General features: G+C 45.0%; 1 protein-coding gene across 3 annotated transcripts; it reads left to right on the top strand.

Annotated features, from left to right (window-relative positions):
- Positions 1 to 3,308: 3,308 nt before the first annotated feature.
- CA11 (carbonic anhydrase 11) lies at positions 3,309 to 25,487 on the top strand. 3 transcript variants are annotated; one of them, XM_070729865.1, is made up of 10 exons: positions 3,309 to 3,593; positions 4,165 to 4,333; positions 5,160 to 5,234; positions 8,826 to 8,968; positions 13,975 to 14,160; positions 16,620 to 16,715; positions 16,828 to 16,900; positions 17,446 to 17,600; positions 17,746 to 17,911; positions 24,438 to 25,487. In XM_070729865.1, the coding sequence occupies exons 2-10, from the start codon at positions 4,243 to 4,245 to the stop codon at positions 24,470 to 24,472; spliced, it is 1,020 nt and encodes a 339-aa protein (XP_070585966.1). In that variant the 5' UTR covers positions 3,309 to 3,593; positions 4,165 to 4,242; the 3' UTR covers positions 24,473 to 25,487. The 3 variants fall into 3 exon arrangements, with proteins under 3 accessions (XP_070585966.1, XP_070585965.1, XP_070585968.1); XM_070729864.1 differs by lacking the exon at positions 3,309 to 3,593 and having other exon boundaries at positions 3,871 to 4,333; XM_070729867.1 differs by lacking the exons at positions 3,309 to 3,593; positions 17,746 to 17,911 and having other exon boundaries at positions 3,871 to 4,333; positions 24,438 to 25,486.
- Positions 25,488 to 26,337: the final 850 nt, after the last annotated feature.

Raw genomic sequence — 26,337 nt, forward strand, 5'->3', positions numbered from 1 at the left:
GGGTTAGACTAGAACACCTCCAAGGTCCCTTTGAACTCTGTTATTCTGCTTGTGGTTATATAGCAATTCTAGGTTGACCCCTCTTAACTCCACCTCCAGGTTTTGCCAGTCCTTCTCATACAGGATAGTTCTAACTTTCAGCCCAATTATCCCACAGGTTGTGGTAGTGAAAATAAAAGATACACTCCTTATCTGTATGTATATGAGAGAGGGGTGTTCTTCCTCACAGCCATATTTGAGAGGTCACTATGGGTAAAACTTCTTTAAAGAGACTTCGTGTTTGCAAACCCTGCCCTGGCTATGGGATTTTGGTTACGACTGTAATGAAGTCTACCCATTACAATCCTGAACAGAACAGAACAGAATAACAGAAGGTCTTCTAGTCCAACCCTCCACTTAGACAGAAAACCTTATACTATATATAGGATTTATATATTTATAGGGTTATAGACCTGTATATTGCATGAGTCAAAAAGAGGGCTGTGAAAATGTTTACTGACCCTTCATATCCTGGACATAACTTTTTTCAATTCCTACCCTCAAAATGACACTATAAAGCACCACACACCAAGACAGACACAAGAATATTTTCCCCCAAACGCCATCACTCTGCTAAGCAAATAATTCCCTCACCACTGTCAGGTTATTTACTAAATCTGCACTATTACTACGAGTTTTTTCTCATCATTCCTATCAACCATTTCCTCCCACTTATGACTGTATAACTGTAACTTGTTGCTTGTATCCTTAAGATTTTTATTAATATTGATTGTTTCCTAATTGCTTACTTTATCCCTATGACAATCATTAAGTGCTGTACCTCATGTTTCCTGACAAATGTATACACTGAGAACATATGCACCAAAGACAAATTCCTTGTGTGTGCAATCACACAAGGAATTTGTCTTAATAAAGAATTATTTTATTTCAGACAAATGGTTGTCTAATCTCTGCTTAAAACTTCCAGTGTTGGAGCATCCTGGAGGAAAGCTGTTCCACTGATGCTTTTTAATGAGTCGTAGGGGTTGAAAAATAGGCCAATTGTGCTGCCCCCTCTGTGCACAGACCTCACTGAAACCTCCAGACTTCCAATAGGCCCTTTGCGCCATTTTTCACCGTCTCCAGAGTCCAGGGAAGCCTCCTGAATGTGGGGATGGAGGGAAATGGCCCAATGGTCCAACAGGAAGTTTGTTTCTGAACTTCCGGTTTGTCCATTGGGCTGTTTTTGCTGTCCACAGGCTTCAGGAGGATTCCCTGAATCCTGGGGAGAGCGAAAATGGCCAAAAAGACGGCCAAAAAACAGCTGGCCAGAGCTCACATGTGTGCTGGAGCCAGTGATGAGCTACCAAAATTTTTACTACCACACTGTGGGTGTGGCTTATGCATTTTGTTTCAGTATCTTTCAGTGCAAATTGGGTGTTCTGGGGTGAGGCTCCAAATTTTGCTACCGGAACTGCGTATCTGATTGTACCCGTAGGAGCCCATCACTGGCTGGAGCTGACATAGGACAAGGCCTTGGGTGCCCTTAGATATGGATTGGCATGCCAGATTCGCCATAGGTTCGCCATCCCTGGACTATAAACTGAGGATTGTCTATAAAAGTTTTAGAGGGGTGAGGGAGAGACCTTGAGAGACTCACAATCCACTACCAATCATGGTTTTTCTGCCCTTCCCAAATGTCTGATTGTTTCAAGGTCTTTAGATCAGGAATGTCCAACTTTGGTCAACTTTCAAAACTTGTGGACTTCAGTTCACAGAATTCCACAGCCAGCCATGGACAAAAGATTCTGGCTGGGGAATTCTGGGTAATGACATCCACCCACAAGTCTTAAAGTTACCATTCTGCACAATTGGCCCCTAAATTTGTTAGCTCTCCGGAATCTTCATGGAATGAACACGTCTTAGGTTTTCTTGCCATAAATCTTCCAGAAGACCTGCATTTGATCATCCACGAAGGTGATGTTGGTGCAACAAATATTGAGCCAATTTTACTAGCCTGTTATGCTTTGTGCATTCATCCATGGACTCTTTTTAACTCCTTTCACGGTTGTAGCTGCCACCTTGACTTTTTAAAAACCACACCACACCTTAGGACAGCTGTGATCCATTTTCAGGTAGAAAAACTCTTGATCCTTGGGGCTCTCTGAGCTTGGTTGTTCTCTTGGAAAGCGTTTCATGACCAAACTAGGTAACATCATCAGCGCTATAAGGAATGTTTTTGAACTGACGATGCCACCTAATTGGATAAGGTAACATCCACAAGAAAACAGCCAAGCTTAGAGAGCACTAAGGATGCCACAATTCAACCCTGAGCTACAAATATTCTCTTTTATTGGTAGAATCTCCTAAGTGCTTCCTGCCTTCAAGCTCACATTGCAAGGGTTGTTGAGAAGTGGTGGGCCAGATTTTCAGTCATATAGGGCACACTGGTGCGCCCCTCACTGACCTCTTAGGAATCAAGAGAGGTCAACAGTAGATAATCTAAGGGTAAAATTTGGGGGGGGGGGTTAGGGGATGACACTATAGAGTCTGGTAGTGAGTTGCATGCATCAACTACAAGTTGTATTTCCTGCAGTCGAGTTTAAAGCGGTTTACTTTAACTTTGTATCTGTTGGGTGCTTGTGTGTTGTTGTGGTTGAAGATGAAGTAGTTGTTGACAGGAAGGACATTGTAGCAGATGATTTTATGGACTATGCTTAAGTCGTGTTTAAGATGATGTAGTTCTAAGCTTTCTCAACCTAGGATTGTAAGTCTAGTAGATGAATGTCAATTTATCCTTGGCTAGAGATTTCATTTTCACCCCCAGATCTTCCCTTGCTTCCAATTTGTGCTGGCCAAATTTCTCAGGAGCCAAATTGGTCCAGAGGTCTCCAGTGGGTGACCCCTAGTTTATGTTCCTGTGAATCAGCTGGACGCCAGCTTTATTTAGGGCTGCAGCCCTATTCTCACCTGTCTTTCCCAGCCCTTTTTCTGCAGCAATGGCATCTCTGTTGAGTGAACTACTCAGCCTCCCCCCTGGAATGACATAAAGGGATAAGAGAAATGTTATCTCATTGCATCTACATAAGTTGAGATCACCCGTTTCGGGGAAATCCACGGGTCTTCCAATCCACCTTAACAAATCTTTCTCCCCGCCCTCCCGCCCTCCCTCAATTGCATCTCTCCGGGTCTCCTGGGTGTGAGGAAGGGAAAGAGAGGAGAGAAGATCTGTGCATTTTAGAAGTGGGGGGGAGAGAAGGAGGGGGGAGGAGGCGGCTTTGGCTAGGAGATGCAGAGAAGGAAGAGAGAGAAAAACAGACGAGGGAGGAATAAGAGAAGGGGGAAAGAGGGAGAAAGAGAGGGAAGTGGGGGGAGAGATCTGAGATAAAGCAAGGAGCCCCCCCCCAAAAAAAATAAGAAAGAAGTGGGGGAGAAAGAAGAACGACTGAGGACAACGGCAGAGAATAAGCTGAAGGAAAGGATTGCAGAGAAAGGGAAGGTGGAAGGAGAAGAGGAAGAGTGGAAAAGGGGCAAGATAAGAAAAATAAGAGGTGGGGTAAGAAAGACAGGTGGAGGAAGAAAAGCGAGAAGAGCAGAGGGAGGGAGAGAAGAAGGTAAGCCGGGGAAAGAAGAAGGGTCGGCGCGGAAGAGGCTAGTCCTCGGGGAGGCAGGGAGAGGCGGCGGAAAAGAAAGAAAGAAAAGATAGCGGGAAAGAAGTAAAGTTAAGGGGCCTCGCGGAAAGCAGCAGCGTCTCCTTTCCGCCACCCTCCGGATCCAGCGCCAGGGCTCCCAGCCGAGGAGCAGCCAGTCCCGCCACTCCGGCGCCTCGGTAGGGGGGGGGGGCGGCGGAGGGGGGGGTGTCAGCTCTTCCACACACTCGCCCCCGTCTCCCGGCGCGCAAACTCTTCTCGGCCGGAGCTCCTTCGGTTCCCCGGACGCCACCCGAGCATCTTCCGCATCTAATTGACGTGGGCAGCGTGTGGTGGGGGGTTTGTTGGTGGTATCCCCAGGAGGAAGGGCGGGAGGAGGAGGAGGAAGATGAAGATGGAGGCGTCGAGGAAAGAGACCTAGGGAGCCGGAGAGGGCATGGAGAGGGCAGGGGGCTTCCGAGGATGAGGGCTCGTTCGCGGGGCGCATAAAAGGGCCGGCCGCCAGGAAGCTCGACTCCCGTCTCTCTCTCCGGAGGCTGCGAACGGGGGTCTTCGCCGCGGGATGCTGAGGAGGGGGCATCTCCGGCTTTAAGCCCCCTCCTGACCCATCAGGATGTGGAGCGGATCTGGCAGGGGGCTCTGCCTGTTGGGAGCACCGGGGCTGCTACTGCTGCTGCTGCTGCTGAAAGCAACTTGTATGGCTGGTAAGAGAGAGAAAGGAGTTGGGGGGGGGGGAGAGATTACCACGGAATGTGTTTTTTTGGTTGGGGAGATTGAATTGTTCGTTGTAAAAAGAAACGGTGAACAAAAGGATGTATCCAGTCCCAGTGGAGTCACAGTCAGGGGTAACTCTCACCTGTGCTCCCCCTCCCAGTTATATACGTTCACAATTTTGTTCTAATTCAGATTTGGGAGCAGGGGAAGGCATCTGCCTCCCTCAGAGACCCCCCCCTCCCCATCATTTATGGGCACTGGTTAATCAGAGACGAAATCAATCAATTGTTCTGTCACGTTCTTTCCCTTCCCTCCCTCCCTCGCTCTTTCCATCCATCTGCTGTAAGCACCTTTTCCAACACCTGATCAGCCACAGCTTAAATTGATCCCCAGGCTGAGATCCACACCTGGTGTTATTTCATCTCAGCCTCGGGACACAAACCTGAGAAAGTGGTACCAAATGGGGGAAGCAAAAAAAAGAAAAGTGACTCTGAGCATGTGAAGTTTCTTTCTTCGTGGAGGAGTTAGCTTTGATTTGTTCAGGGGGGAGGAGGTTTGGATGTTTCCCATGGCTGGGGAGGTCAGTCTGTCAATACACATTTCAGCATTTGCAGTTTGGGCTCTGGACAGCCTGAGTCTCAGGAAGGAAGGACAAAGAGAAGGAAAACAAGTTTAGATAATCTTGATGACAAGGAGTGGCAAATGGAGAGGAAGATACCCGTTTCTTTTGCTCCAGTCCTCTCACCAACTGCCTTTGCTAATTTTACCTATCTCCCCCACCCCTTCTCATTTCCCTCTCCTCCCTCCTTTTTCTAGTGCAATTTGTTCCTGCAAAAACCTATGAGGACTGGTGGGCATACAAGGAAACACTTCACGGAAGCTTTGTGCCAGGTACAAAATGCTCCATGTCTGGATAGTGGTGGTGGCAGAACACTCCAGAAAACAAAGAGTAGCTCATCTTCTTTAGATGATGAGTTTCTCATCCTACATATTCCTTCTAGGTTGCAAGACCCTATTGACCAATGCTCTACGGTTTACAGCCACAGAATATTGTAAAGATCCATAGCTGATTCTGAGCTGGTGTTTCTCCTTTAGGCTGAGGATTTCAAAGGGGGTTTAAGCAGAAAAACACTTGCTTTGAATTCAGAATTCCAGCTAAAAGGTTCAAAAGAATTGACTGGCAAGAAAACTTATGCTGGAAACTTGGATGTTACTGGGGGGGGGGGGGGGTTCCCATCATGGTGCCATCCAAATGATCTTTTGCAAGATTCTCTTGATGGTGTAGAAATTTTGGGAAATGTAGACCAACATATTTACATTTAACTTGGTTTGGGGACAAATGACCCAATGATTTAAAATGATTTTAAATGATTTAAAGGAGCTTCTAAACATTCTTAAAGCATGGGTAGGGGGCAGCACCAAGCCAAATTTGGCTAATTTCAAAAGGCTTAGCAGAATTGGACCTGGCTTGTATTTGCAGAGTATAAACGATTAGGAAATTCTAAGAAATTTGGCTACTCTGGAGAGTCCAAAAAAAGAAAAATCTTCCATGACAGGGCAATGGCCAACTACCCAAGCATCATCGCCCAAAAAATTAATATGATGGTACCTGTAAAGACATTAGGAAATCAGCTTTGACTTTTAAAAAACCACATTTAGCTTTACTTGCCATTACGAAGGTTAGAAGGACCAAGAAGACAGAATGTGTATCAGTTGTTTAAATATTTATTTTTGTTTTGGGGCAAATGGTTCTATTTTTGCCCAGACTGGAGGGATGCTTTGCTGATGTTGTGGGCCATTGGCCTGCGAGCCTGTAGCATCACTGCCAGAAATGACCCCTTACCCCTTGATCTATCTAAGCATACCAATTATAATAATAATAATAATAATAATAATAATAATAATAATAATAATAATAATAATAATAATAATAGAAGTGGGGGAGGCTGGAGAATTGTCATGAAGACAATTATGGAAAGATGAAAATCTCTGATCCGGCAAGGCAATTTGATATCTGCACACAGTTCAAAATCGAAGAATATAAGAAATAACCAAATGAACAATGAGAGAGTGAAACAGAGTAGCAGGCTGATAAAGGACCTGGATTTCTTGGACCCTCTTCTTGCATTGAAGAATTTTTTGCTCCTGTGATGATGTTCCTACCTAAGTCCAATTTTCAAAGTTTGCTGTTTTCCACATCTCAGCCAAAGCCAACAACAGTCTCGCACACTGGCTCTTTAATAAATTCAGCACCTCCCTTATTGAACACTTCGTTTGTTTCTGAGCCCTCATCAGTTGACATAAAACAGGACGTCCGAGGGACAGGCAGCATTTGATAATAGTGGGTAGTGAGTTCAGGCAGGGATGTTTTGGGAAGTGGGGGGGAGAAACAACACCGCCCCGAGTGCTTGGAGAGGGGCGGCATATAAATCCAATTAATAAATAAAAATAAATAAACACATTCGATATGTTGGCCATAGTCATGTGCTCAAAGCTCCCATCCCTTTTATATGATGCACCCTATGCCGCACATACATTTTTTTAAAAGAGTGATATTTTTATTACATGTTGGTGGTGGACTCAATATTGATTTTAGGGATTATCCCCCTCCCCAATAGATTCCTTTGGGTGCCAGACAGTGGGAATATTTCCCTGGGTCAGGAATGGACTGTTGGTTGGTTTCTCACCCTTCTGTTTGGAAGCCTTGATGGCTTTTCCCCCTCTCGCCCCTCTCCCATCTCATTTCTCAGCCAAGATTAGATCACCTTCCCTTCCTTCCTTCCCCCTCCAGGGCTTCTTCCCAACTTCCAGACATGGCGGTGGGAGGAATCAATTCCCCCGTTTCAGTTTTAGGCAGGTTTTTAGCCCATGCAAATTTGGAGTGCATCTACATAATTTATTCTGAGCTCAGGACTGGGGTTTTCCTCAGCCAGGAATTTTGGCACCCCTCCTAGGCAGCCCGTTAGAAGGGAAGGCCAGGCGAGAACAGCTGCTTTGTGGGTGACCCCCTTCTCAGCCTCCAAGGCCGGGGACGCCTCGCAGAGTCCCAAGGGTGGTGGTGCCGAGGAAGAGGAAGAGAGAATGCTGTTGTGGTCGAGGGAGGGGACGCGGCTGGGGTGGGGAGAGCACTACTGCGCCACAGCTGTACACAGTGCAGAGCTAAGGTGGGGGGCTGGGCTCAGCTTGGCAACTGCAAGAGGCTGCATTAATATTTAATATCTCCCTTGCTTGTTCCAGCAATGCAGCGAACAGGAGGCGAAGAGAAACAGTCACAGTAGATAGGTGGGTGGGTGGGTGGCTGGGCTGGTAGGGTGGGCTTGTGGGTGTGGGGCAAAAAGAAACCCCAGGGGGGTCTCCCTTCTTCCGTCACCCCACCCTATCCATCTGCCTGGGGAAGGTGGCAAAAGGAAAAGAACCAGGCGAAGCTCTGATTGGAAAGGGGGTGGAAAATTAATAATTAAGTGGGCACATATAGATGAGGATTCAGAAATCTGCCAGAACCACCGAGGGGCTGAGGCTGAATCAAGCCAGCAAACACACATACCAGAAATGAAGTGTGCTCAGGAAAGGCAGCCTAGGAACATAGTTTGACTAAATGGCATGTGTACATATTTCCTCTCTTTATTGTTTTGTTTTTAAACAAGGCATCCAGAGAGAAGGGGGAATACTAAAAACAAAAAAACCCCTCTGTTCAGGGCACACATACCTTTACTTTGGCGTGTGTACAGTTTGTGGGTATTGATTCTAATGCACCACCTGATGACAATTTGCATTCTGTCAAAATAGTATAGTCTGTCTCGTCCCGGTGGCTTATGGCTCATGCGATCCTTGGGCTGGGGATGATGGAGGCTGCAGTCAGCGCAACTGAGATGTGTCCGTTTGGGGCCGACCGAAGCTGCCCAAGAACAGATACACCCCATCATGCCTATTCAGTGATAATCCCCCAAGGCAGCTCAGGAATGGTCCTGGGAATTAGAGACGCCGCCGTTTCCCCTGCTGGTTTTATATTTGCAAGTACCGGAGGGTCTTCGGGGAAATGGGGCCATTCCCAACACCCCTGCCCTGTTGTTGTCCTGCCGTGCCTCACATTTTACCGGTGATCCTACATCGATTTGCAGGTCCGTTCAGCTCCTCGTCTATACTGTGTTCCTTTATATTAGCTATGTGCATAGATGTAACCAGATGAGGAAGCACATACTGAAGTGCTCGTAATCTTCCTTCATCCTCCCACACACACTGGAGGCTGTTTTCAAACAAATGCACACGCACGCACAAACACATACACAGAGGTGCATTTGCTGAATGGCTCCCCTGATGCCAACACTCTCCCTTGCCTATAATTGCACCCTAGAGAGCCAGGGATAAAAATATTTCCTTGGCTGGGAGAATATGTTTGTTTTTTTACTGCTCTCTGTTTCTTTCTCTCCCTCCCTCTCTCTCTCTCTCCCTCCCTCTCTTTCTCCCCCCCCCCTCTCTCTTTAGGTCCTCCATTCTGGGGTCTTGTGAATTCAGCATGGAGCCTCTGTGCCATTGGCAAACGTCAGTCTCCCGTGGATGTCAACACCAGTCAAATGGTTTTTGACCCCTTCCTCCCTCCTCTCCGACTGAGCATCGGTGGAAAGAAGGTGTGTTTAGGTCTCTTGAGGTTGATGGAAAATAATTCCCAGCTCAGCCTTCCTTGTCTGAGGCTCTCTGCAAAAGGTGAATTTGGGGCACTGCCTCTCCCGAGCGAGCCTTCTGGAGGGCACCAGCTTGGGGGCTGCTATCCTCCCAAGCATCGGTGACCTAGGAGTGCAGCCATTATCGTAAAACAAAATGAGTTGCACTAATGGCTAATTTCCGTAGTAGCACCTAAGTGCGAGTAACTTCACCCAGCCTTGAAACATTTGGATGCCTTCCAGATTTTCTCACATTACTTGGTGACCGAAGCTGAGATCCGTCCCTTTTGTTCTGCCCTCCTCAGCTAAATCCCCAAAGTGGGGCCCAAATAAGAATCTACAAATCCCAGCTTCCCAATCCCTCCATGGGCTCCTAAAGATGTTTACATCGCTCCGAGGTTCATGTAGGTTGTGGGGAAAGAATGGCATTCCAGCAACAAATGGGGAACTGTGAATAGTCTTCGAATAATGACCATATTGAGATCAGGATCTTGATTGCTAAGCGAGGTGGTTGTTAAAGAAGTTGTGCCCAATTTCTAATGAACTTTTTTTTACCCTGGCTGTTAAGCAAATCAATGACAGTTAAATGACAATTTAACCCAGCTGCTGTGACCTAGAGGTGGAGCTCTTGCCTAGCAATCAGGAGGTTGTGAGTTCGATCCTAGGGAGAGGCAGGTGTAGGGTCTTCTGGTTGGGCAGGGGGGTGGATTAAATGACCTACTCTGTTGGATTTTCCAACTCTGTTAATCTGTAAACAATCACATGACCCCAGAATGCTGCAATTGTTGTAAATACGTACCAGTTGCCAAACGCTTGAATTTTGATCCTGTGGATTTTGCAACAGTCATAAGTGTGAGAATTGGTCATAAATAGTTGTTTAAAATGCAGTTGTAACTTTGGATAGTTGTTAAATAGTTGTAAGTCAAAGACTAAGTTTATATCCTGCTATGCCTTCAGGAGTTGTATACATAACACTCTCTCCTATTCCTATAAAGAGCCGGGGTGATGCAGTGGTTAGAATGCAACCCTACAGGCTATTTCAGCTAACTGCTAGCTGGAGTTCAGCAGTTCAAATCTCACTACCGGCTCAACATTGACTCAGCCTTCCATCCTTCTGAGGCGGCTAAATTGAGGACCCAGATTGTTGGGGGCAATATGCTTTCTGTAAATGGCTTAGAGAGGGTTGTAAAAGCACTATGGAGTGGTATATAAGTCTAAATGCTTTTGCTATTTTCTCCACTTTGGGTAAAGCTCAAAGGCCCCCAGGGGCTTGTATGGTTGAAGGGGAACAGGAAGCCCTCTCCAATTCCAGCACCTTCGATATACTATTTTAGATAACAGAGCAACTGCATCTTGTTAAACCAAGTTTTAAGCTTAAACAGTTTAAAGTACAATTTATCCTGAGGGTTTTTTGTCTGATCAGGGAAAGGAATTAACATCTTTTCTGCCCTCACCAGAATGCTGCCAGTTGTTTTTGTCACATCTCAAGGGAGGCAGGGTCTGTTAAGGGACAGCAGTGAACCATAAACTGGGCTTGTTGAGCAGCCAAATAATCGTAGACTCCAGGGGTGGGTTTCTATTACCTTCCCTACCAGTTCAGAAGTGTGTGCATCGCATCGGAAGTTTGCACTTCACAGGTGTACACATATTACATCCAGGAATGGGCTGCAGCAGGAACAGTCAGGTGTGTAGTCTCGGTTGGAAAAACAGAGATGCGCATATATCTATGACGCATGCATGTGTGCATCTGCACAAGAATCAGCTTGTGCGCTTGTGCAGGAAGAAAAATTTCGCACGAGGATGCTCGCTCATGTGAAATTTTGCTGGGGTGCTGCCAGTTCGAACTGGTTTCGGGCAAGCCGGTTGTTATGATTCTGCAGTTTGGCGAGCCAAGTAAATCCTATCACTCACTAGCCTGCTCCATTCCACCCACCCCACCCTACTCCAACCCACTCTGCCCTATATTATCTCACCAGCCTTGGTTGGAGGCTAGAATCATGCCTGCACCCAGTTACTCTCTGACTAGAGTACTGCACCCCGTCATGCCTGCACCCAGTTACTCTCTGACCCAGTTACTGATGACTGACAACCTAGTTGATCTCCGCCCCTCACCTACTTGCCTTTGCTGAAGTGTTTTTAATAGGGAAGTGTTTTTAATAGGAAAGTGAACACAAGAACAAGGGGACACAATCTGAAGTTAGTTGGGGGAAAGATCAAAAGCAACATGAGAAAATATTATTTTACTGAAAGAGTAGTAGATCCTTGGAACAAACTTCCAGCAAACATGGTAGATAAATCCACAGTAACTGAATTTAAACATGCCTGGGATAAACATAGATCCATCCTAAGATAAAATACAGAAAGTAGTATAAGGGCAGACTGGATGGACCATGAGGTCTTTTTCTGGTGTCAGTCTTCTATGTTTCTATGGGGCATTGGAGAATCAGCATCACCGTTGCTACACAAAGGTAAGTGTAAGGCTCCAGCCACCGCCACTTTGGCCCACCTGTGCCATCCCACCTTGCCATAAGTGACATTGAGTTGGCCACACCCACTCAGTCACATGATTCACCCAGCCACAGCCAGCCGGTCATTAGGGCAGAGAACCAGTTGTTAAAAATTTTGAAGCCTAATACTGACTGTGTCCAACCTATCGCAGAACAACTCGCCATGGCCATGTCAAGGCAGACTAATGTTGGAAGAAATCGATGGAATAGATTGTTAAAGGCAAAAAATAAAATGTGAATGACAAAAATTTAAATAATTTTAAAATAATTTTGAATAATTAAATTATTCAAAATTTAATATTTTGGAATAATTTAATAATTTAAATTGAATTGTCGAATTGTCCATAGTGAGTTGTCCTGTGGCAAATTGGGCCATGACTACTTGTCCCATTCCACAACGGGAATGCCTTAAAGTGGCCCTCTTGAAGTCAACCTGTAGCCTTCAGGGACAGAATGGGACGGAAGATGTTCTTTGGGTGTGCCACGACAAGCGTGTTAAACATTTAACTGGCAAAAGTCAGCTCGTGCTCATTCCACTTCGGTAGAAGGCAGTAGGACACGGTCTTTAAGTGGATCTGAAAGCCTTTGCAGGTTGGAGCTGGAGTCTGACCCTGCCACAGACTGAATTGTTCTTTTGGCTTCTCCAGGCAGTTAGAGGTGGGATAAGCAATTGGGTTTGGGAGATGATTAATGCCCCTGAGGAAGAAGGTAATTAGTGATGGGTGAACTGAACCCGCACAATTCAGGTCCGTACCAAATTTTGTGGTGTTCGGTATGCCGAACACAAACCCGAAATTTTTCCAAAGTTCGGGCAAAGTTCGGGGTCGTGTTCGGTGTTCGGAGCTTTGACGTCACCAGCAGGTTGCTAAGGACGCCAAGGTGATCACTTCCCCTACTTCCCCTACTTTGAGTCCACAAGAGTTAACTGAATTGTCCAAATAGTCAACAGAAGTTCTGGAATAGTCCAAACTTTGGCAATGATCCTTCTCCAAATGAATAAACACCCACATGCACACTCCCCAATGCCTGTAATTTATCATCAACCCCATTAATCTAATTGCCTCAGCAACAGGTGTTCTCCCTTATCTCCGACGATATCTGCACAGTTGGTTCCTTCTAGCCATGAGCCTCCACATACGGGCATCTATCCACTGATCTCCCTCTGAGTCTGACGTCTCACTAATGGGGTCATTAATTAATGGGCTGGCTGCACCCATCTCTCTGTCTGATTCTGCTTCTCTACTGTCTGAATTTGGTAATGAACTTTCAGACACTGTTGGCAATAATACAAGTCTCTGTGAACCTGAGGATTCCCCTAGACCAATGTCCAAATTCCCCATTGCAGGAGCTGGCCCAGAACCAACCGCAACAATTATTAAAGTTGAAAGGGACCTTGTAGGTCATTGAGTCCAATCCCCTGCACCAGCAGGAAATGCTACACCACCCCAGCCAGTTCAGTTTCCAAGATGGCAGTCCAATTTCCTTTTGAATGTGTCGAGTGATGGGGCATTCACAACCTCCACTGGCAGGCTGTTCCATTGGTTGATCGCTGTGACCGTCGGAAAGTTCTTCCTTATTTCCAGGTTGAATCTCTCCTTGGTCCACTTCCATCCGTTGCTCCTTGTCTGGCCTTCTGATGCCCTAGAAAATAGTGTGGCCCCCTCCTCTCTGTGGCAGCCCCTCAAGCATCTGTATACTGCTAACATGGCCCTCTTTTTCACTAGGCTATCCATGCCCAGTTCCCGCAATCTCTCCTCGTATGTCTTGTTCCCCAGTCCCCTTATCACTCTGGTGGCTCTTTTCTGTACTTTCTCTAGAGTTTGAATGTCTTTGTCTCTCCCAATCATCAGGTTTTGCAAAAGATGCTCACACGACAGTGGCAAGGGAGACTGGAAGGAGCACATAGAAACATAGAAACATAGAAGATTGACGGCAGAAAAAGACCTCGTGGTCCATCTAGTCTGCCCTTATACTATTTCCTGTATTTTATCTTAGGATGGATATATGTTTACCCCAGGCATGTTTGAATTCAGTTACTGTGGATTTACCAACCACGTCTGCTGGAAGTTTGTTCCAAGCATCTACTACTCTTTCAGTAAAGTAATATTTTCTAATGTTGCTTCTGATCTTTCCCCCAACTCACCTCAGATTGTGCCCCCTTGTTCTTGGGTTCACTTCCCTATTAAAAGCACTTCCCTCCTGAACCCTTTAATGTATTTAGATGTTTGGATCATGTGCCCCCCTTTCCCTTCTGCCCCCCTTTCCCTTCTGTCCTCCAGACTATACAGATGGAGTTCATGAAGTCTTTCCTGATACGTTTTATGCTTAAGACCTTCCACCGTATTTGTAGCCCATTCTTTGGACCCGTTCGATTTTATCAATATCTTTTTTGTAGGTGAGATTATCTGGATACCCTGTATGAGATATGGAAACATTGTCTATTGTCCCTATTGTCTTCTCCTGCAGATTAGCGGAACCATGTACAACACAGGCCGGCATGTCTCCTTTCGTCCAGATCCGGTACAACTGGTTAACGTGTCAGGAGGACCTCTGCCGTATAGTCACCGGCTCCAAGAAATAAGGCTGCATTTTGGCAGCGAAGATGGATATGGCTCAGAACACCGGATAGATGGTGACAGCTTTTCTGCTGAGGTGAATAGAACTCTTGGTGTCAAACAGGGGTAACACCACTGAATGTGTCTTCCGCAGATTTACTTAAAAGTTTAAATCAGGGATGTTGATGGGAGGAAGAGGTTGATCAAAATCTGCAGGATCAAAAGGGTGGCAAGAGAGGGAGGGAGGGAGAGAAAGAGAGAGAGAAAGAGAGATGGAGGGAAGGAGAGAGGAAAAGAGAGACCTAGAAGGGTTCCTTTTTTACATTGGCCTCTCTAGGACTTTGCCTCTTTGTGGGGGGCAGCAAGAGAGGGTAGCTTACCTCCTGATAGCTTTTGTTTGCGTGAGTCAGCTGATGAGAAAGAGTTAGTTTAATTTGAAACAACCTCAGGGCTTTCTTGAGCTAAAATTAATCTCCCCTAGCTCTGCAGTTGACTGCATTGTAGTGTTCAGCTACCCATTAGCCTCAGACATTTAAATAAGTTATGCAAACAGGGCCAGTATATACATACTGGCACTGAGATAAAAATTAGTTTCGCTCGTATTAGAATGCAAATTTATCTCACATTTTTTTTGGCTAAGCGATACCACAAATCAACTCAGAATTAATGTTGGGCTTAGCGGCACGTGGTTTGTTTCCTTATGCTCCTTGTCTTCATCTAATGAGAACTTTTAATACCAGACCATGATAGTACAAAAATGTGCTACATTAGGAAGAATTGTTTCCAGTAACTGCATTAATCAGAACTGTAAATAAAAACGAATGTTTCAAGAAGTATGAATGAAGAAGAGATACACATTTTGGAGAGAGTTTTCAACAGTTCTGAATTGAATTTGATAGATCCAGAGAAGTGAGAAAGTATTTGCTTATTTATTTATTTATTTATTTATTTATTTATTTATTTATTTATTTATTTATTTATTTACTTACTTACTTACTTACTTACTTACTTACTTACTTACTTACTTACTTACTTATTTGCTTATTTATTTATTTATTTATTTATTTATTTATTTATTTATTTATTTATTTAACAAATGTATTCATCAGGCATGGGGGAATTGAAATTTCCCTTCCCCCTAGGCTTATAGAATTTATACATGGTATGTTTGTATGTGTGAGTGGTTCTTTAAATTGGGGTTTTTTAGATTGTTTTTAATATTAGATTTGTTTACATTGTCTTTTTATATTGTTGTTAGCCGCCCCGAGTCTTCAGAGAGGGGCGGCATACAAATCTAATAAATAATAATAGTATTGATTGGTTGGTTGGTTGATTGATTGATTGACTGGATTTATATGCCGCCCGTCTCCGTGGACTGAATGCTGGGGGCTATATGGCTGGCTAGCTCATACACAGATTGACTTTGAGTGGCTCACAACATACAAACATTTGCAATGTAAAAACCCAACCCACCTGTCCAGGGATGAAATTCAGAGTTTTCCCCTAACAATTCTGAGGACGTGGCAGGGGAAGGATACTGCAAAATCCTCATTTCCACCCTTCTCCAAGGGAAGGATACCGCAAAATCTCCATTTCCTCCTGATCAGCTGGGACGTGGGAGGCAGAGAGTATATGGGAGAGGGGCCAGCCAGGGGTGGTATTTGCTGGTTCTCTGAACTACTCAAAATTTCCACTACCTGTTCTCCAGAACCTGCTGAATTTTACTCCTGTGCCCATGTCATCAGCAATACAATCAAATCAACCTCTTGATAGGCTGTATCTCCGTTCGTGGTGCCCAGGCCCCCTCACAAAACCACATCTTCAGAGTCTTTTGGAAAAGCAACAGGGTGGGGGCCAATCATTCCTTGGGGAGAATGATATTTGTTTAACTAACTAACTAACTGGCTAAATAGCTAGCTAGCTAGTTGGTTGGTTGGTTAGTTAGTTAGTTAGCTAGTTAGCTAGTTAGCTAGTTAGTTAGTTCAATTTGTATGTGTGTCCCCCCCCCCAACTCCCTAAGGACTCTGGGCAGCTCACAACCAAAGAGAACAAGACAAACAGTATTAATATTAAAACATCTAAAAAAGAGAAACCATTTAAAAAACAATTTAAAGCCCACAATAAGACCATACACATCATCTAATCAATGGCCTCAGGCCTGCTGGAAAATCCAGGTCTTTACAGCTTTCCGGAAGGCCAGTAGGATGGGATTAGTATAGAGCTCAGGAGATAATTTGGTTCCAGAGCATCGGAGCCACCACAGAGAAGGCTCTCCCTTCGTAGCGCCACCAGCCGACACTGTTTAGTTGGTGGGACCCAGAGAAGACCAACCCTGCAGGCCCTTATCGATGTTCCCTAGTGCCCACCATCAAGAAGACCCTTTTTTTGCGGTCTCAGTAGATGTGCCTATAGCAAATCCTGACTTCCCATCCTGCTAACACTCTGGGTGGCTGTGATAGGGGAGAGGCAGTCCTTCAAATAACCTGGCTCCAAAGCCATTTGTCACATTACTTTTACTGAATTGGAAAGAATCACTTTTTCCCCTCTTTCCCTTAGGTGCAATTGATCCACTACAACCAAGAACTCTACCCCAATATTTCAGAGGCTTCACGCAATCCTAATGGTTTAGCTGTCATTTCTATCTTTGCCAATGTAAGTTCCTTGCCGTGGCTGCTAGGGGACATCAGGTGGGGCTTGAATAGGTGAGCAGAGGTGGGAAGTTAGGCAACAAGGAGCAATATCTTGGATGGATTTCCATTTGCAGATTGGACCAAACCCTAACTCTTTCCTGACCAGATTGTTAAACCGAGAAACAATTACCCGGATCTCCTATAAGAGTAAGTGAAGCAAGTATGACAGATGTGGATCATATATTGTTTGCGAAGGTGGCTGAGCACTGAAAACTTAATTTTTTAAAACCGGAAGGTATTGAGTGGGAATTAATACAACACAAGAGTTCCTGTTGGAATATTGATGTTAGCAAAGCTTGACTGTGTCCAGTAGTTTGTTTACCTTCAGCAAAAGATTTAGGGAGGATAATATTGTTTGACTATGACAGCATGAAATTTTTGGATACGTGATTCTGTGGCCAAATGGTAGAATTTGCTACTTTCGATGCGTTATTCATTAGTATTTATTTATTTATTTAGCATATGGCATATCGTTCATGGACTTGCAGTACACATTAATGTTTTGCCTAGATTTTAAAAACACACACAAACAATGAAAATATGAATGTTAAAAGGATCTCGATTCAGATGCCAATGTCTAAGCAATTCATTAGTTTCTTGGAAGTATTGGGAAAGCTCACAACCTAAATGGGTTCCCCCAGCAGAGTTCTGCCCATGTCCTTAAAGTAGCCATGATATGTATATTTCAACAGATGATGCTTATCTTCTACACGACCTGAGCCTTGAAGACCTTTATCCAGAGACATTCGGTTTTATCACCTACCAAGGATCCATGTCAACCCCTCCATGTTACGAAACCGCCACCTGGATCCTCATTGACCGTCCCATCAATATTACCTCCGTTCAGGTAGGTCCCTAGGGCCCATCAATGCTGGACAAATCCTCTTTTTTTTGGTCACTCTGCAAAGCCTGCCTCCCCCTGCCCTCTTTGACCCCCGTTTGCTGTCCTCCACCATTCCTGAGCACTTGTTTCCCACCCCTCTGTTCTTCAGATTCACTCCCTTCGTCTTCTCAGTCAGAACCTCCCTTCTCAGATTTTCCGGAGCATGAGTGACAACTCGAGACCTCTCCAACCCCTTTTACACCGAAGCCTTCGGGGCAACCGAGACCCACGGCGCCCCACTAAACGTTGCAAAGGAGCCTCCTACAGGCTACATGGTAGGCCACCCAAGAATCCCATACTAAGATCTCTTCTTCTACACTCCCATTCCACTTCTTTATCTCTCTCCTTCTTTTTTAAAGTTTTCCTAAACTTTTCTCCAAAGTGGAAGATCTTTTTTTTCCCTTTGTATCCTCTTAAGTCCTTACCTGGTTGAGTGGTAGGGAGAAATGCAAGACAACTTGGGAGTTTCAGGGCTGAGCAAGACTTAAACCTGAATTTCCTCCAGCTTTCATACAAATAGAGTCACTATATTTGGGCTGCAAATATTCAGATTTGGACTGCAAATATTCAGATTTGGGCTGCAAATATTCAGATTTGGGCTGCAAATATTCAGATTTGGGCTGCAAATATTCAGATTTGGGCTGCAAATATTCAGATTTGGGCTGCAAATATTCAGATTTGGGCTGCAAATATTCAGATTTGGGCTGCAAATATTCAGCTGGTAGAAAAGAGATGCAAAAACTCTTGACCCTTTAGTTAGTACCACCTAGTGATCATCCATAGGTTTGCAGTTGATATCTTGAGCTATAACATCATGGGATGTGCCCTGAAACGTATAAGCTAGACAAGTGATGGTGAACCTTGTTTGGCTTGGGCCCCCAAAGGGTTGCGCGTGCACGAGTGGGTCCCCACACCCATAATACAATGCCCTCCCCCTGCACATGCGCACAAACCTTCCACACGCACAAGTGCACAGGCCTCACTGAAACCTCCAGACTTCTGGCAGGCCCATTGGGCCATTTTTTTTGCCATCTCCAGGGATCAGTAGGCTTTCCTGAACCCTGGGGAGAGCGAAAATGGCCAAAAAGGTGGTGGAAAATCAGTATGCATATGCACACTGGAACTGACATAAGATAACGCCTGGTGTGCCCTCAGATATAGCTCTGCATGCCACTTGTGGCAACGGCTGATAAGAAGAAGATGGGGCGCAAGAGGGAATCCTTGCAGGAGAGCGAGGAGCGCATGAGCTAGCCGGTAGCTCTTGCCCTTCTCCATGCAATTGCTGGTGCTTTCCTGGTGTGGTGGGACTGCGCAGGAGGAACATTGGGAAACAGCTCTGGCGGATGGGGCAACATTTGCTGGCTAGGTGGCCGCCTGCCCCTCTCTCTGCTCCTTCCCCGGCTTGGATCACCTGGTGGCAGGCATGGTGGGCGTCATGCAGGGGCATCGCACCATCTGCAATTAACTTTGCACCTTCACACATTTTTATTAAGCAAATTCTGAACTGCATGTGCAGTGTGGTGTTCATGCAGGGGAGGTTGTGTGCACATGGTGTGTTGTATTATGGATACTGGCACGCTTGTGCATGATAGCACACACACGCACTGCCATTTTTGGCACGCAACAACAGAAAGGTTCACCATCACTGCTGTAACTGGCGGAATGGGGCAACTCACCACTGCCAATTCGCCACCAGACAACTTGCTGCAAGACAATTCATCAGTTCAATTTAATTCTTTAAAATAGTTTTTTAAATGTTTCAATTTTTGCCATTTACATTTCATTTTGTCCCTCCTTTGGCATCCTTTCATGATTCTACTCCATTATTTATTTGTTATTAGTGTAATTTTTGTCCCACGGGTAATTGTCCCATGGCAAGTTGACTATGGCGAGTTGTCATAGACCGAACTCTGGGCAGTTTACAGTTACATACAAGCTAAAATATGAAGAGTTAAAAACAAACCTTAAAACCAAAGACATCTGGGGAGGAGAGATGGGATCTGTTATTACTCAATCAATTACCTTATGCTGTTTCCCCACTGGGGCCTCAAGCCAAACTTGGCAACTTTAAGACTTGTGGACTTCAATTCCCAGAATTCTCCAGCCAGCTGTGCTGGCTGGAGCATTCTGGGAGCTGAAGTCCACAAACCTTAAAGTTGCCAAGTTTGAAGACCTCTGCTTTAGGCCATTATGAAAAGATAGGAGCAGTGACAGGCTGCACTTAGTTTTCCCTACTAGATTGTTCCTAGAGGCCGGTGCAATTGCACTGGCATGAGAGTACGTTCGCAAGCGTGAGATTTCAGCAATTTTTGCTCATTTCTTTTCTGGCACGTGGGGGCGCGCATGTGTGTGGAGGGGGGCGCAGATGCACAGGCATTGCTGTCTCCACTACCGGATCAGTGATCCCAGGGGCAACCCAATACTGGATAGGAGGGTTTGGGCCAACCTACCATGGGGGAGGGGCAAAACATTCAAGAGGTCAGGAGCAACAGCTGGGAAGGCCTTCCTTCTGGACCCCATCAGCCTGAATAGTCAGACTGACGGGACCCCCAGAATTCCTCCTCTACTGGCAGGAGTGGGATGGGCCAACCCTAGTGGGATGGGGCATCCTTGAAGCAACCTTGTCACGAAGAGCTATCACTCTATCCACCCTGAGTCCACCCTCCACCCACCCATCAAAAGCAGCACTTTCCAACCTCAAGAAGCGGTAACCAGGTCTCATCTGCCTTCTGCACTTCACTTCATGCGGGCCAACACACACGTATATAGTGTGTACTGTGCCAAGCACACCTCCGTTTCTCCAGTCATTAATCATTATATCCTCCATGTCCATTTCAACCTAGGCTTCCATACCGAGAAAATTATGAACCGTTTGGGGAGGGTTTTTTTGTCTAATTTAACTTATTCACATTCTTATTTCCCCCCCCCCACACTTTTTAAATCAGCCCAACGAATATGGCCCAAAGCAGGGAAAAGACAGAAAGGCAGGAGGCTGGTAGGACAACAGGAGAGACTGCAAGAAGGCTGTGCATATATATATATATGGTTGCACTCATGGGAGCAAGGAAAAGAAACAGATCTTAAATTTCTTGACCATTGTAAAGAGAAAGAATGGGCAATTTCCCCCTCCTCTCCTTCCTTATGCCAGTATGGATGTACGTCCCATTTTTCACGGACTAAAAGACTATGATGTTTTTGGTAAAGTTTTCCTGACATGCTTGGGAAAGCTAGCAGACGGCATTTCTTTGGATTGAGTCCAAGGCTTTGGGCAGGCAGGGGTTGCTACTTACCGCCACTACCAATGCGATGCATTTGCAGTTTTGGGTCATCGGCATGCACGCACGCACGTCCCAGCAAGATTTTGCTTCTGCACATGCACAGGAGGCAAAATCTTGCGAGAGGACTTGCATGCGCATGAGATTTCGGCAAATTTTTTTTGCTTCCGCGCATGCACAAAAGCAAAAAAACTGCTGAAATCTTTCATGCATGTCCCTGTGATTTTGCTTCTGTGCATGCGCAGGAAGCAAAATCTGATGAGAGAATGTGCACACGCACGAGATTTCAGTGACTTTTTTCACTCCTGCGCATGCGCAGAAGCAAAAAATTGCTGAAATCTCTCACGCACGCCCCCTTGTGAGGTGTTGCTTCCTGCGCATGTGCAGAAGCAAAATTTCACTGTGACGTGCTTGCTGGCGACACGTAGCTTCGCACTCAGCTGCATTTTTGCTACCCGGTGCGCAGTATGGTACATGCCGTTTAGCAACCCCATACTGGTCTTGGGTGAAAATTACCCAACGTTTGCCAGAGCAAGAATAGTGAAAGGGATGAAGCACTGAGATGCTTGTTTCAAGAAGCAAATCCTGCTCTGCACAGGCAATTAGAGTAGGTGCTACAGGTAGTTCTCGACTTACAACCACAACGGAGACAACATTTATGTTGCTAAGAGAGGGACATTTAAGAGAGGGGCGGCATACAAATGTAATTAATAATAATAATAATAATAATAATAATAATAATAATAATAATAATAATAATAAATGAACTTTGCCCTACTTTGTGACGTTTCTTGTCACAGTTGTTAAACAAATCCCTGCAGTCATTAAGCCAATGATGCAATTGTTAAGTGAATCTGGCTTTCCCATTGACTTTCCTTGTCGGGGGGTCACAAAATGTGATCACACCACCGCGTCATAAATCTGAATCAGTTGCCCAGCCTCTGAATTTTCATCGTGTTGCAAAGGTTGTAAATGGGAAAACCAGGCTTATGTCGTGTGTTTTTTCCCAGTGCTGTTGTAACTTTGAAAGGGCACTAAACAAACTATCATAAGTCGAGGACTACCTGTATGCTCTGAAGGAGACAGCTTTGGAAAAGGATAAGTCAGAGTCACTGTTTTCTTTATTATTATTAGGCTGGGTTCATACAACCTGTTTAGCCTTTCTTAACACTGCACTGATGTTGACTTGCTCTGATAAAGAAGCTCATTTTGAATATTGTGTTCTCTTAGTCCAGTGATTTTCAACCTTTTTTGAGCTGCGGCACATTTTTTACATTTACAAAATCCTGGGGCACACCACCAACCAGAATGACACAAAATGACACTCTAAGAAAGTACATATTATACATATTATCCCCCCCCGTGTGTGTGTGTGTGTGTGTGTGTGTGTGTATACACACTCTTGAACCATTTCCAAAAATAGGTGAGGGCTGGGGGGGTTCCCTCTCTTATTCTTCGGGTGCTTTTTATCATATGCTTTAAATCAAGAGTCACTTCTCTCTCTCTTTCGTTTCTCTCTTTCCTCACATTCTCTGCCTCAATCATTTTCTCATTTCTCTTTTTTCTCCCCTTTTTTCTTTAATTTCTCTCCCCCTTCCTCTCCTTCTGTCTCTCTCTCTCTCTCTCTCTTGCTTTCTTTCTCTCTCTCTCTCTCTCTCTTGCTTTCTTTCTCTCTCTCTCTCTCTCTTGCTTTCTTTCTCTTTTTCTCTCCCCCTCTCTCTTTTTTTCTCTCTCTCTCTCTGTCTCTGTCTCTGTCTCTCTCTTGCTTGCTTTCTCTCTCTCTCTTGCTTGCTTTTTCTCTCTTGCTTTCTCTCTCTCTCTCTCTCTTGCTTGCTTGCTTTCTCTTTCTCTCTCTCTTTCTCTCGCCCCTCTTGCGGCACACCTGACCATGTTCCACGGCACACTAGTGTGCCGCGGCACACTGGTTGAAAAACACTGTCTTAGTCAACTCAATACATAAAGATGGTAGTTGCTCAACCTTATCAACTCGAAGATTTGTGGACGTCAACTCCCAGAATTCCCCAGCCAGCTGGGGAGTTGAAGTCCACACACCTTTAAGCTGTCAGAGAAGTTGAGAATTGCTGAACTAAGACTATGGCTGGGTTTTCACAGTTTGTTGGGCTGTAAACCATTCAAGTCTTTTTTTTAGACAAGTTCTTTTCTGAATAACACACAAATCATTCACTCTTCCAGTCTCTTCAGAGGTCAGAACAGTTAACTTGAGGATTGCAATGGGGCTGGGCTAGGTTTTGTTTACTAACATAAATAAAGGACACTTCTGCTAGCATTCTCAAAATTCTCAAAACCTGCTTGATTCCAAAATATCACCGCAGTCTTCACTTTTGCAAGGCATTGTAAACCTTTGAAATGGGAGGGAGGGGGCACACAGAGGTTTAAAAGGCCCAAACACATTTAAAGTCATTTGAGCCCTCTTTGTAATCGAAATTACACACCTACAAAATTAAAAGGAGCGACCTAGGTCACTCTGCCCTCTCTCCGGCTTTGAGGGAGAATGAAAATTAAAGCGACCCCGACAGGTGAGCAAGAAAATTATTTTTCAAGATTGGGGCAGGCAGTAGGAAAACTTAGGGAATGCAGCTGAAACAAAGGGGATAGTCTTAATTTATTTTTATTTTATTTATTTTTATTTTATTTATTTATTTTGTCCAATACACAATACATAGAAGAGAATAGACATGAGGTAATATATATAAAGAAAAACATAAAATAGAGGAGAAGATATATGAAAGAAAGAAAATATATATGGCACCAGACCAGAATATCACCCGACCAGAATATCTCCGGGACCGCCTTCTGCCGCACGAATCCCAGCGACTGGTTCGGTCCCACAGAGTTGGCCTTCTCCGGGTCCCGTCGACTAAACAATGTCGTCTGGCTGGATCGAGGGGAAGAGCCTTCTCTGTCGTGGCTCTGACCCTCTGGAACCAACTCCCCCCTGAGATTAGGATTGCCCCCACCCTCCTTGCCTTTCGCAAACTCCTTAAAACCCACCTCTGCCGTCAGGCATGGGGGAACTGAAACATCTCCCCCTTGCCCATGTTGTTTTGGTGTTAGATTGATTGTGTGCTTGTTTTTTAATATTCTGGGGTTGTTTTTTATGAATTTTTTAGCTTAACATTGTAATTGGATTGGTGGGTATTGGATTTGTTATTATGTATTGTTTTTTACTTTGTTGTGAGCCGCCCCGAGTTTGCGGAGAGGGGCGGCATATAAATCCAATAAATCTAATCTAAATCTAATCTAATGATATATGAGATAAAGGAAAGACAATTGGACAAGGGACGAAAGGCACACCGGTGCACTTATGTACGCCCCTTACTGGCCTCTTAGGAACCTGGAGAGGTCAATTGTGGAGAGTCTAAGGGAGAAATGTTGGGGGTTAGGGGTTGACACTACTGAGTCTGGCAATGAGTTCCACGCTTCGACAACTCGATTGTTAAAGTCATATTTTTTTACAGTCAAGTTTGCAGCGGTTAATATTTCCTTTATCTCTTCCTTTTTGCAGTTGATGGAACACAACCTCCCAAACCAGGCATGTAGTTCCTAAACGTCTGAGTGTGTCCGTTGCTCAAACTTCAGTGTCCGACCAAGGAAGCTACAACCTCCCTTCTCTGAATAATTGCCATAGCTTCCATTGTGGGAAAGGCAACCTGCTGGGTACCAGGGTGGAATACTTGCCTTGGGGTGTTTGGGAAACTCTGATCTCTATAGGGTTGGGTTGCCAAAAGCTTAAACAATGAAATTAGGGTTATTAATTTGCATAATACGACTCTACCCCCCCCCCTCCCAATGTTAAAGCCTAATATTTAAAGAAGGTGGGAACCTCCATAAGTGTGAGGACTAGAATCTTTGCATTGCCTCCTTGATAAACAATGCTGTCTAGTCTGGAGATCAAATCTATTCCAAATCTTGGTCATAAATATCAAGAGGAGGCAATGCACCCCAAATTATTTATTTATTTATTTATTTATTGTTTGTTTGTTTGTTTGTTTATTAGATTTGTATGCCGCCCCTCTCCGTAGATTATATACAGAGCTAAAGTGCATCAGGCAGACAGTTGTATTCCCAATACTGGATGCACTTTAGAAAAGCAGAGGAATATCCTTATAATATCCTAGCGAGACCCCAATATGTTTGGGGACCTCAATATTCTGAGACCTGCAGGAGCCTTGGGAGTTCAAAATTATTGTGGGATAGTTTTCTCTGATACTTAAAAATGCCATTAATCTCAGGAAGTTTAAAAAACGAGGGAACTGAATTACATGGTGTAACCCCACAAACTCTAAGCTTCAATTGTTCTCTTTAAGAATAGTTAACTTGAACTTTTAATCTGGGTAAAACTTGAGAGAATTCTGGGGTGGAATACAAGACAAACGTGGTAGCCCTCTCCACTCTTATCCTGAGGTGTGTGTGTGAGAGAGAACTGATAAAATGTGGGATCTGTGCTTATCATTTCATTCTGAATGGCCTTCAACAACCCCTGGCTGTGAAACGGCAGAGGGGATATTTTTATTGCCAAACGAACCCACCTTTTGAATATTGATAAGTATTATTAACTTAAGAAAAACAATGGTTTTCCAAACAAACTTCGTTTTCTTTGGAGTGGAATTATTTCGTTGCGACAAGGGCTTAATCCAGGTCAGACTTGACTTCATTGAGGGCTGCATCAGGCCTGTGTTTGGCCTTAGGCTGGGTGGAAGAGGTGGGCGTAGCCAGCCTGACATCACTGACTGCTCTGCCAGTGAAAACGGACTCCTGAGCTCCTATTTTCAGCTGCGACGACCTCCTGCAGTCCTCTGCCAGCGAAAATGGAGCTCAGGAGGGCTGAATGCAGCTCTTCCAAGCTCTGTTTTTCATTCGCAGAGGCGCTGCAGGCCTGTCCTTTCCTCTTTCCAGGGCAACCCTACGGGCCAGATCTGGGGCCCGGGCTCCTGCTGTAAACTATCACTTTTAAGTGGCAGGGCCTAATTTACAACATATTGGGATTTGTCACACAGGTATACAGGAAGAACCAAGAAAAATTGGTGGTGGCAACTGCATGATTGAAGTGCCCCCTACCCAACCAGTAGTGGGTTGCTACCGGAATGACGCCACACCAGTAGCACCAGTAGCACCAGTCTTGCATGCACGCACATGTCCCCGTGTGTTTTTCCTTCTACACATGCACAAGAAGCAAAATCTCATAAGGGGATGCACATGAGAGAGAGTTTGCAGCAATTTTTCCTTCTGTGCATGCGCAGAAGCAAAAAATAGCCAAAATCTCATATGTGCATGTGTCCCCTTGTGAGATTTTGCTTCCTGCGCATGTGCAGAAGCAAAAACATGCTGGGATGCACACACATGCAAGACACCCAAAGGTGTGCGCACAGCACACTGGTAGCAGCAGTAGGAGCAATCCACCCCTG

This window comes from Erythrolamprus reginae, chromosome Z (assembly GCF_031021105.1).
Source record: "Erythrolamprus reginae isolate rEryReg1 chromosome Z, rEryReg1.hap1, whole genome shotgun sequence".
Classification (NCBI taxonomy): domain Eukaryota; kingdom Metazoa; phylum Chordata; class Lepidosauria; order Squamata; family Dipsadidae; genus Erythrolamprus; species Erythrolamprus reginae.